The following is a 12,646-nucleotide window of genomic DNA, read 5'->3' on the forward strand; positions in this document are numbered from 1 at the left end:
TTATGAGTTAATCTTATGAATTTTCCATCATTATGTTTTTTAAAGAGAATTAATGTAATGTGTATTGTTTTCATTGTGTGTAACCCCCTCCTCACCTGTCTCGTCACGTAGGTACATGTGATGCCTTACATTTGATTAACCACCTGTAATGTTTATTTGTTATGTTATTTGATAAAACACTTGTTATTTCAGTATGATAATGTGACATATTTTACTTATTTAAACACATGCATTTTTCAGGTATGTTTATGTGATATAGATTCAGAGGAAGGATTAAAAACTCTGAAAAGATTTCAGACAACATTTGGTAATGACAATGTAATGTTTGTAAAATGTGATGTATCAGATCATGATAGTTTTGAAAGTAAGTTTGCTTCTTTTTCTATTTTAATTATTTATGTATGTAGTTTTGTTTTTTTTAGGGCGGGGGTGTGTGTATTAATAATCTTAACCTATAAAAATAGGGGGAAATAAAATTGAGAATGGAAACGGGGAATGTGTCAAAGAGACAACCAAACCAAAGAGTAGAAAACAGCCAAAGGCAACCAATGGGTCTTCAACACAGCGAGAAAATCCTGCATCCCTCAACAAACATGTATACTAGTTCAGCGAAAATGGAAAGGACACTTGCTTCCTTCCCTTTTGTATTTAATCTTTAAATCAAATTATTTGGATGTTTATCTGCTAGAAATGTAATACTGTATTTAAAGGAAAATCTTATGGAACTTTTGATAAGAATTTTATGTGTTAGTCTCATACATACCAAGCAGTTCAGAATCTTATGTGTTAGTTACATACACACAACACACAGTTCAGAATCTTATATGAGTCTCATACACACCACGAAGTTCAGAATCTTATGAGTAAGTCTCATACACACCATGCAATTCAGAATCTTATGAGTAAGTCTAATACAAACCAGTCAGTTCAGAATCTTATGTGTTAGTCTCATTCACACCAGTCAGTTCAGAATCTTATGAGTAAGTCTCATACACACCAGTCAGTTCAGAATCTTATGAGTAATTCTCATACTAAACAGTCAGTTCAAAATCTTATGTGTTAGTCTTATACACACAACACAGTTCAGAATCTTATGTGTGAGTCTCATACACACAACACAGTTCAGAATCTTATGTGAGTCTCATACACACCACGAAGTTCAGAATCTTATGAGTAAGTCTCATACACACCATGCAATTCAGAATCTAATGAGTAAGTCTAATACACACCAGTCAGTTCAGAATCTTATGTGTTAGTCTCATACACACCAGTCAGTTCAGAATCTTATGTGTAAGTCTCTTACACACCATGCAGTTTTGAATCTTATGTGTTAGTCTCATACACACCATGCAGTTAAGAATCTTATGAGTAAGTCTCATACACACCAGTCAGTTCAGAATCTTATGAGTATGTCTCATACACACCAGTCAGTTCAAAATCTTATGTGTTAGTCTCATACACACCAGTCTGTTCAGAATTTTATGTGTTAGTCTCATACACACTAGTCAGTTCAGAATCTTATGTGTAATTTCATTGTTCATACACAAAATGGAATTGTTTAAATATTAATTGTTTAAGACAGAATCAGCCAATCACAATATTGTGATGCACACTTTTAAAAATACAAGTTTATTTTTTTAGCTCACTTAGCCTTAAAGGCCATGCAAGCTTTTGCCATCACTAATCACTTGGCGTCCATCGTCGTCCTTCATCCTGAAAAAATTTTCTCCTCTAAAAGTACTGGGCCAAATATTACCAAACTTGACCTGGATGTTCCTTAGGTCATCTTCTTTAAAATGTGGGGATTTGAACCACCATCAAACATGGCATCTATTTCTAATAATAGAACAGACGGGGTAAAATGTAGTTTTTGGCTTATATCTCAAAAACTAAAGCAGTAAGAGCAAACCTGACAGGAATAAAATTATCAGCAGGTCAAGGTCTATCACCCGAGGAAATTTAAGGAAAATTGGACAATCCATTTAGGAGTTATTCTGAAATGTTAATTTTTTTAAAATTTCAAAGCTTTTGGCCTTTATCTAAAAAGCTAAAGCAATAAGAGCAGATCTGACATGGGTAGAGTTGATCTACAAGTAAGTCATAAAATTATGAACAAAGGGAGATAACTCCAATTCAAAATATTGCCTTAATGTGTTCAATCACTACTTTAATTTAATGTTCAATTTTAAGTTCACATTGCAAAATGAAAGCAACCTTTACTCTTACAAAAAAGTACTATAAGGTTGCACTCTGTCAGATTGTCAGTTCATACCTCTGAAGATTTTGACATTATAGTTTTGCAGAGATGTTGTGGCTTGTGGATAAGAAATATCAAGGAAAAAATTCTGCAGAGGATCTCAGTTATTGAAAATATTTGCATTATAAGATAAATTTTCTTACCTGATTAATGATAAGATTTGAAATACCTGACTACATCCCCAACAACTCTTCCCCAATTTGAATTGACATTTCACCAGCTCTAGCTCCCTTACAATCCAATACAAGTGCCCCATAAAAGTGTAAACTCATCCAGTGTTCCTATTTTGGCAAATATAATACCTTCAAAATGCTTATACATTTTTGCAGTTTTTTTTTCAGATGTATTTAAGCAAGCAAAAAGAAAATTTGGTGTATTAGATATTGTGGTAAATAATGCAGGACTTCTTACAGAAGATAACGTGAGAAAAACAATGATGGTTAATTCAGTAAGTTCAATTTAGTTTCTTATTTAGTCAGAGTCCCTGCTAACATGTTTAGTACCACCAGATTCTGTATGTGCCTTTCCCAAGTCAGGAGCCAGTGTAATTTAGTGGTTGTTGTTTGTTACGGTATCATATTTGTTTTTCGTTTATTGTTTTGTATATAAATCAGGCCGTTAGTTATCTCATTTGAATTGTTTTACATCTGTAATTTCTGAGCCTTTAATTGCTTGCTTTTCGGCATTGGTTTTGCTTATTGTTGAAGGCAGTATGACCTATAGTTGCTAACTTCTACGTCATTTGGTCTCTGGTGGAGAGTTATCTCATTGGCAATCATACAACATCTTCTTATTTTTCTATTGGATGAGACTGTGAACTTTGAGATTCGATAAACAACATTTGAAAAAAATAAAAATCCATCTGAGCCTTTATTGGGAGAGAACAGTTACAGGTACCTGACATTTTATGCAATAATAAATGTTATCTTCAGACAAATACTATTATTTCATCTGTGATTGGATTAAGATAGGGAAATGCTGACATGGAAGATTTACATGCAGGGAAATGACAATATCGCTTAATGATGTCCAGAATCTTTGGAACTTAATGGTTACAGCCTTGTCATTATATGCTTGCAAATTCAGTTTAAAAATTACTGTCACTAGCAGTAAAACTTGTTTAAAACAAAATTATTTCTTTAAAAAAAAGAAAGGATCTTGTGTATACCGGTAGTTTATGACACAAAATCACTACACTGTTGAGCATACCATATGCAGAAGAACAGTGGTTTGATTGCTGTTCTCCATCTCAAAGTCACATTGAGGCCTTCACCATGGAACAAAAACTCTCACCTCACTGCAAGTTAAATATGGCCCCTTAAAGTGCATCGAAACACACAGCTGTGTGGTAATATCAACAAGTTATAAATTATATCTGGCAAAGAAATCTAGTAAATACTGTGTGTTTGTTTATTCTACATTGGCTAGAGGTATAGGGAGAGGGTTGAGATCTCACAAAACATGTTTAACCCGGCCGCATTTTTGCGCCTGTCCCAAGTCAGGAGCCTCTGGCCTTTGTTAGTCTTGTATGTTTTTTAATTTTAGTTCATTTATATGTTTTGGAGTTTAGTGTGACGTCCTTTTTCACTGAGCTAGTACACATTTTTATTTAGGGGCCAACTGAAGCCCGCCTCGGGGTGAGGGATTTTCTCGCTGTGTTGAAGACCCATTTGTGGCCTTTGTCTGTTTTCTGCTCTTTGATCAGGTTGTTTTCTCTTTGACACATTCCCCATTTCCATTCTTAATTATATAAATTGCCCAACATTCTTACTATAAAATACAGAAACAGCACACACATTTAGACGATCGCAAGTCACATCTAGATATAATGTTATATTACTTGATAGGTATGAATAGGGCAAATAATATGGTTGGACTGCACACCAAATTTAGATCAACAAATTGGTCGAAATGAGAAAATATGTACAATACAATCAGCTATATTTAATGGCCGTACATTTTAACATACAAAACATAAGATCTAAGACCTTTTAAAACCGATTTTTTGTCTTACATCATGTGTATTCTTGAGATAACTTCTCTTATGTGTGCTTCTTCTCTAAACATTGAATAACTGTCTAAATTGAAAACAACGTTCAAACCTATGATTGCGTTGGATAAAAACCGCAATTTTTATACGTGTGCATGCAAAACAAATTTCTTGTTAGAGGGGTCTAAATACAGCACAAACAACATATATATACAACTCGTCTAAACATCAGCCCAACAATGTTAGATCTGTAAATTTGCTTTCGCAAATTTTTTGTTCTTCCCTCGCCGGGATTCGAACTCATGCTACTGAGATATCGTGACACAAATCGCCTGCACTGTATCCGACGCGCTAGACCACACGACCACCTAGGCTTCACTAATATATTCCTAGTAAAATCTGATTTAATCCCTTCTTTGGACGTTCAGCTACATTGTTTTTATCAATTTTTTATGATGCTTATTTGAGATGTAAATTTAATTTTGTACATTTCTGTTCCTTTTTCACAGATAGGTGTCATAGAGGGGACACAGCTAGCTACACACTATTTAAGTAAGCAATCAGGAGGACAAGGCGGTGTTGTTGTCAATATTTCTTCTACTGGAGGTAAGTAAGGATAAAGTATGATTCAAAATATAAATAATAATATACGAAGTAGGTTCACATAGGTTAAGTATGGAGTCAGGACTCTAAACTTGCATGAAATTTTCATCTTGATTACTGTACTATTTATTTAATGAAAAATTCTGAAAATATGATTGACAATTATAAATTTAATGTTTCATGCTGTATTAATCTGAGGAATGTTTCATGTTACTTGATAAGCCTTCACATATAGAAAATGAGTATTTCACAACACAATTGAACAACAACATTCATTCATATTTCCTTTACAAACTTCTGGAATGTTATTTGCACCAATTTATTTTCAGGTTTAACTCCAGTATTCTACATGCCAATTTATGTAGCTTCTAAATATAGTATTGTAGGATATACAAGAAGTGTTGCTGTAAGTATATCTCTACAAGAAGCACAGTAAAACCTGTATTATCTAAATAAACCCTGGATCTAAAAAGAGTTGTGAATAAATTCAACAGACTATCAAAAATCTGCTGTCTGTCACTGAACAAAATAGCTAAAAAAACACTACGATATAGAAATAAAAAAGATGTGGGGTGTCAGGAATTTGAGCACGATTTCGTTCATGTAAACGTTGCTAACTGACACTTATGTATTATGACATTACTTATATAGCAATGGCTAGATGTTAAATAAACACGATGTATACTCACATTACGCATTTAGCTACTTTACCCGACATGGGGTTTACATCAATAAGACAACAACCTAACAGGAAAAATAACTAAAATAAACATGTATGTACAGGGCAACATACAGTCCTCAACAAGCACCAACAGGACAGGCACTTGAATATGTGGCAAGAGTTGGTTTTAAACTTCTTGCAGACAAACAGTTAAACATGCTCTTTTTCTCTCTTCAAACTTTTACAAGTCCTAGAGCTTGCATCTCAAATAAGAAAAATTATTAACAGACAATTTGCATGTTAGCATAAATTTTGATGCCTGTTTTGGCTCACTATAAATCATTGCAGTTATTATGTTCTACAGCAAAATCCTGCCAACAAAGAAAGAGGGATGAGATATACTTGTTTGTGTCCAGCCTTTACTGATACTACCATGTTTGATAAGAAATGGTCCGATGAGGGTGAAGAACCACCACCAGGGATCAGTGAAGAAGAGAAAAAAGAGTTTCTACACCTAATAGAGACAACAGGTGTTAATACGTAAGTAGATACGATGAAAAATGTCAAAACTTGGTCCTTGGTAAACAGGAAACTTGTCTCAACTTTTTTTTATAAGAACATACATAGAATATTTATTAGTTATTTAACCTATTAAGAATAATAAAAATCTAGTTTAAATCAGATATTCTATCAAAATGTTTCCACAATATAGATTTTACTATGCTCAATTTAAGTCTAAATATTTTGTGTTGTATTATGGTATGGGTGTGTCATTGCCTGTCTTACCTTTTGGCAACGACTTTAGTTATCTGAGGTTTATTTACTTCCTTTATAGAATATTATTTTTATTTCAGAGTAGAGGAAGTGGTGAAGGGATTTATGAAATTACTAGAAGTAGATGACAACAATGGTGCTGTGATGACAGTCACTAAAAAACATGGTGTTCAGTATCGTCATGGAAAACCGTTAAGCCATAAATTATAACTTGAAAACAGAATATTTTAATCAGATGAACTACTTAAACTGCCATTACTGATTGAATCCTTAAACTGATTTGATATTTTACATGCATACTAAGTGTTCAGACTAGACTACTCAAGATATAATTTAGGTCTTTCCTGAAGATACAACACTTTGGGGTCTCTAATGGCAGTCCATAAAAAGTGTCTCAAGGTAGAATTTAGGCCTGTCCTAAGGAGAACAACTCTCTGGTGTTTCTGATTGCACTCCATTATCAGATGCTTGCCAAACTAGGGATTAAAAGTTATTTTACTGCTAATCTTGTAAAAATTCACAATTAACAAGTAGAAAAATTTTAAGATTCTTTCTGATACAAAAAATCTGGTACTGAATACATTCTTTAAGTTTCAGGTCCCAGGTTTTATAAATCTTGTAAATTTTTTAAATTTTTATCAGGAGTTTCGATGAAATACATGCCAAACTGAGAATAACTTCAATGAATGCCACTAATGCAGTTGGATCAACATGAGCAGTACATCCTTTCTATGATACTATGCATACATAATTATCACCTGTTAGTGATGCTAAATACAACATTTTCCTATTAAAATGAATATTAATGTTCATGCATATTATTCCAGTAAAATCCAGCACTAGTTTGAGAGGAAGTTCCCATAGTATTCCTATCTTTAAATTTGTACATGTATGATTGGTCTTGTGGAAAACCAAGGCACGGTCCCTGTCTTCCACAAATGTGGTTGGATGTCATTTTATTTTGTTAATTTTACTTATATTTTGTGATAAATGAAATGAAATGTGTATATATATATATATTTTATATTATGGAGAAGGTAGGATATAAGTTCCTTGTAGTCTCCTTTTTAAGATAAAAAAATTAAAGTTTAGATTAAAAGATTACATGTAATACCAGTTCTATCATTAATAATGATAAAAAGAAGTATTTGTATTCTGTTACATAAAAATTGACTAGCTTTTGTCCATATCAACATATTTTTTGAAAGAAATATCTGATATTTGGATCTTTCTTGTTCTCTGTCTTATTTTACCCAAATTTATATTACTGTGGAGTTGTTATATTGAGTGGGATACCTATTTGTAAGAATTTTCTGGAATTTTAATGGTATGGGTGAACGACAGAAATTATTTCCTACAGGCTTGTATGTCTCCATATAAAGTATCCACGAAAAATACAATTTTAACCAATCCACAAAAATTGGTAATCACCGAAATTAATGAATCTAAAGTGTTCAAATATGTTGTTTTGCACCTCGTTTTGAAATAACTGGGCCTCCAAAAGAAATCCTTTTTTACCTTTTCCTGTAATTTTTGGTTGATTTTATCTAGATGTATTTGTTAACGATTATTAATTTGAAGTATTTATTGTTAATTAAATTCACCATGTGAAACATTTTATTTTTTTTACAATTTTTTATACAGGAATAAAGATATTAATCATTTCCTGTTGGAAGTTATGAATTATTATGATATATATATTTGATTCCTGTCGGACAAAACAATTTAAAAAAATGTTACCACAGACAACAGATGCTTCATAAATTTCACAAGATATTTGACGACAGGAAAGTCTAGTAGAAAATTACATTCCTTCTTACAATCCAATTATCATCTGAAGATATGTATACAAGATGAATTTTTTAACATTTATCCTTAAAAAGTTAATTTAAAACAACAGAAGACATAACTTGTAAATGGCAAACCTTGATTGAAAGACTAGATTTTGGCCAAAGGGTTTGACCTTATCAACAGTATTACTTGAAAATCATCAATGTACTCTTATCATTGAAAATCATACAATATGAATAATAATTGATGTGGGGGAAAAGTCACTGAGACAGAAACCCAATGACACAAATAACCAAAAAACATCTGCAGGTCAATGTCATACATTGAATTTGACATTGACATTGTCTCGTTCAAATCTGTAAAAAGTGTTTCGTTTCAAAGCCTCTTCAGACTAATAATAGATAAGAGAGATATATAATTCACAATATTCTCTTTTACAATGCTATTCCTCCTTACCAGCAAAATAATGTTTTATGAAAAGGGTGGTCTTTAGTGTGAAGTCTAATTTAGGTCAGAAATACTAATCCAAAGACTGATTGCAGTAACCTTTCATGAGTTTGGTCCAAGTGTAAATCCTTGCTGTGACTTTGAGATAAAGAATGATAATAGTAGTTTTTTTGCTTTGGGTTTTGTCAAGTGTTTGTCCTCATTGATTTACTATGTCTTTTCTTTCCACTTTTTTACAGCATGTCCCTATTTTTTCATTCTAGAGGTTGATAAGCTCGGAATTAACTTAAGTGTTCCTTAAACTTAGATTTCACTAAGAATTCCCTTAGTTAAGTAAAATTCTTAAGTGGTATGCATAAAATTACTTAAGTCATCACTTAACTTAGGAATACTTAAATCGGAACCTTTCTCTAATTACCGTATGACATATGTTACTCATCGCATGTACTCATCCGTGTAAAAGTTTGTTTTGATTATTTACATTGATTGAACAATACGTTTAGCACATACTTAGAACTTCTCGTCCAATCAAATTGCTAGAATTTGCCTTCTAATTTTCATAGTACATACTTTTTCCATGTACTAAGTAACTACGCATGAATGCCCACAAGGGTAAGATTTCATTGTATCGTTATCAAGATGTTAAAACAAAATTGCCACTGGCTATTTTGAAATAAAATGCTGTGTTCCAAATTAAATTAAATAGTTTGTAATATAGTTTTCACGTTGATTTTTAAATATCCTGCTATTAAAATCTTTGGATCTAAAAAATGTTTTTAACGATTGCAAGTTTCTTTCATTTAAATAAAAGAGTAACAAATATGGTTCTTTATACCTTGATAAGAGTACAACGCCATCTTGAAATTGTGATAATTTATCATCCATGCAATTACTTTGTACACAAAAAAGTGTGTACTATGAAACCTTGTGAAGGGAAATTCAGGCAACTTGATCTATTTCGTCATGAATTGATTGATTGATTAATTATTGGTTGCTTAATGTCCAGTGGCAAATATTTCATGTATGTTCAGGACGATGTCATGAATTGCAAAACCGTAATAATGTCTGAAGAGAATATGCCACCTATATATATATATATATATATATATATATATATATATATATATATACAAACAACATTTTCCAAAAGAACAAAAGAGTGTACAAAAACGTATATTTTAACAAAACGCATTTGACTAACAGGTCGAACAACAAATGTTCTTAAACCCTGCTGACTGCCATTGGCGATTGCCAAATTAACGGATCACAAGGTGTAATAAATGGTTCTTAATTATAAATTTAATACCAAACAGAAAACAATAAACTTGCGGCAAAGATGGTTTACCGCAAACAAAGGTGCAAAGATTTTTGTACACCATATCCGGATTTCGACAATTAATGTCTCTTCAGTGATGTTAGGAATCGAAACAGTATTCGGAAGGCCATGTAATTTACCTCAATTTAGGATAGACTCTTGAATTTTGAGGAGTCAAATTAGGATGAACGGATCATATAAACCCGAAGGCAAATATAATACAAGCCCAAACGAAAAAATATAAACAAGTCTAAATTGAAAACAACGTTCAAACCTATGATTGCGTTGAATAAAAACCGCAATTTTTATACGTGTGTATGCAAAACAATTTCTTGTTAGAGGGGTCTAAATACAGCACAAACAACATTTTCCAAAAGACCAAAAGAGTGGAAAAGTATATTTTAACAAAACGCATTTGACTAACAGGTCGAACAACAATTGTTCTTAAACCCTGCTGACTGCCATTGGCGATTGCCAAATAAACGGATCACAAGGTGTAATAAATGGATCTTAATTATAAATTTAATACCAAACAGAAAACAATAAACTTGCGGCAAAGATGGTATACCGCAAACAAAGGTGCAAAGATTTTTGTACACCATTACTAAAACACACATTATTAGATTCATATGTTTACTGTAAGGTATTATCAACATCTTTGCGTATTTCTGAATATTTCACTTGAAAGTTATCAACGCGTAAAGATAACTCAAAACTGCATGCATTCTGGCCAGATTTTAGAAAATTTTAGCAATTATCTAAAACTGACGAGAAGGATTTTCCTAAAGGGATAGTAGCTACGATTTTGACAAAATTTTGAGAATGTTTAAAAGTGGCCAAGATGAAAGATACATAAAAACCAAAATTTATTGGAAGTTATAACATTCATTTCTTTCAGATACACCATAATTTATTTAAGGTTAAAATCTTCCTTCTATGCAAAATTTGCAGAATATATAAGGAAATACAAAAAAATATTGAATACGGATTAAGTATCATGAATACATCATATATATAAACTTCGAATTCCACGGAGTAGGTCTTAAAACGTTTTGATTTTGTCCCAGTTAGTGAAACATATTTAGGGGAAATTTGCCCAGTATATGTAGAAAAAAACAATATAATTGAAAATTAAACCGATGTCCCCCCAAGAAAACAGGATTTTGCATGCCTAAAGATCTTCTTACAGTTTTGTACTAAAAGTTACAATCGATACCAGGCGATGTATTTTATCAATCTAACATTTAATGTTATTTGTGTAAGCAGGCACGAACAAATCAAAAGAAAAATAAATGCATGAATTCCATGCGTGTAAAAACTGTGAGCACTTTTCGGAATACACACCAACGAGATTGAGAAATAAGGGTAGAATGAAATTATAAAACTATCCTCAATTATCTCTTGATTTTGTTGGTTATAGGTGATCTTTCGAAAATTACAATGATCGTTAATATTTAGCAATAAACAAACGAAATATTACTGAATATATTTATAATTCAATTAAATGGGAGCTAATATATCCATGTTCTGCAAAAAACGCATGCATTCGACTGAATTTATATATTTTAGAAAAGTTAAGGTAGCTCTATAGGTACCTTATACTTAAGTATAATCTTAGGCGTTTTCTTAGTTTAAGAATTTTTATGCATACCACTTAGGTAAAAAGGGCGGAGTTTCCTTAACTTAAGTGTTTACTAAGGAAAATCTTTACTTAAGTAGCTTTATGCATAGGGGCCCAGGTCTTTACTCCTCATGTTCCAATTCAGGAACTATTGTTTTACAAATCAAATAATGCATTTCTGTAAATAAAGGATTTTTTTTACTTCCTCTTCCAAATCAGGAATTAATGTACATTGTACATAACTTTTTTTTATAATATTTCTGTAAAGCAGGGAAATGCTTTATAATATGATCAGAGTCAGAGATTATTTTAAAATGTATATCATAGACTGATTAAAACATTTCAGTTTAGTAGGGAAGCTCTCGAGCTCCTGTACTATGTTAGCATTACTCTACATATATTTCATAGACTTCTTAAAATGTTTAAATGAATCAGGAAAGTTCTCTATATTTTTAAAAAGTCATTCCATCAGCTGGGTATATTATTGTTGGCAAATGTTTCGCACAATGACTTTGAAATGACCTTGAATAGATATAAGAAGATGTGGTATGAGTGCCAATGAGACAACTCTCCATCCAAGTAAAAATTTATAAAAGTAAAACCATTATAGATCAAAGTACGGTATTCAACACGGAGCCTTGGCTCACACCGCACAGTAAGCTATAAAGGGCCCCAAAAATTACTAGTGTAAAACCATTCAAACGGGAAAACCAACAGTCTAGTCTATATAAAAAACGAGAAACGAGAAACACTTATGAACCACATCAACAAACGACAACTACTGAACATCAGATTCCTGACTTAGGACAGGTGCAAACAAATGAATTTTACAATATGTGAAATGACCTTGACTTGTGAAATGACCTTGAAGTTTACAATTTGTGAAATGACCTTGATGTTTACAATTGAATACTTCGTGATTTTTTTTTTCAGACCAAAAATGAATTGTCTGCCAATACAGAAATCAGTAGATACTCACTCCAACATTTTATAAATAAATTTTGATATTAAAAGGGTACAAATGGCAGGTTTTCTTCATTTAAGAGTACGGAACCTAATTGTTTTTTTGTCTTTAATATTGAAATATTTATTATTCAATGTGCAATAAAACCATTCATCATAATATGGAAATCCATTAATCGTCTGAAATGTAAACCATATTTATTTATACTATGAAAAAGACAGTA

The 12,646-nt window shown here is 32.0% G+C and overlaps 1 protein-coding gene across 2 annotated transcripts in view; it reads left to right on the plus strand.

Moving 5' to 3' along the window:
- LOC127735840 (15-hydroxyprostaglandin dehydrogenase [NAD(+)]-like) overlaps positions 1-12,646 on the plus strand; it is a 67,312-nt gene that overhangs the window by 14,389 nt on the left and 40,277 nt on the right. Inside the window, exons 3-8 of one of the 2 annotated variants that reach the window (XM_052246231.1) lie at positions 241-364; positions 2,599-2,705; positions 4,757-4,853; positions 5,180-5,256; positions 5,876-6,051; positions 6,366-7,950. The exons of the other annotated variant lie outside the window; for it this stretch is intronic. Of the exons in view, the coding sequence (XP_052102191.1) occupies positions 241-364; positions 2,599-2,705; positions 4,757-4,853; positions 5,180-5,256; positions 5,876-6,051; positions 6,366-6,495 (711 nt within the window). The 3' untranslated portion in view covers positions 6,496-7,950. Of the gene's footprint in view, positions 1-240; positions 365-2,598; positions 2,706-4,756; positions 4,854-5,179; positions 5,257-5,875; positions 6,052-6,365; positions 7,951-12,646 lie in introns of those variants that run through there. 2 annotated transcript variants of the gene reach the window in all.

The sequence above is a fragment of the Mytilus californianus genome, unplaced genomic scaffold, assembly GCF_021869535.1.
Source record: "Mytilus californianus isolate M0D057914Y unplaced genomic scaffold, xbMytCali1.0.p SCAF_3, whole genome shotgun sequence".
Taxonomy (NCBI): Eukaryota; Metazoa; Mollusca; class Bivalvia; order Mytilida; family Mytilidae; genus Mytilus; species Mytilus californianus.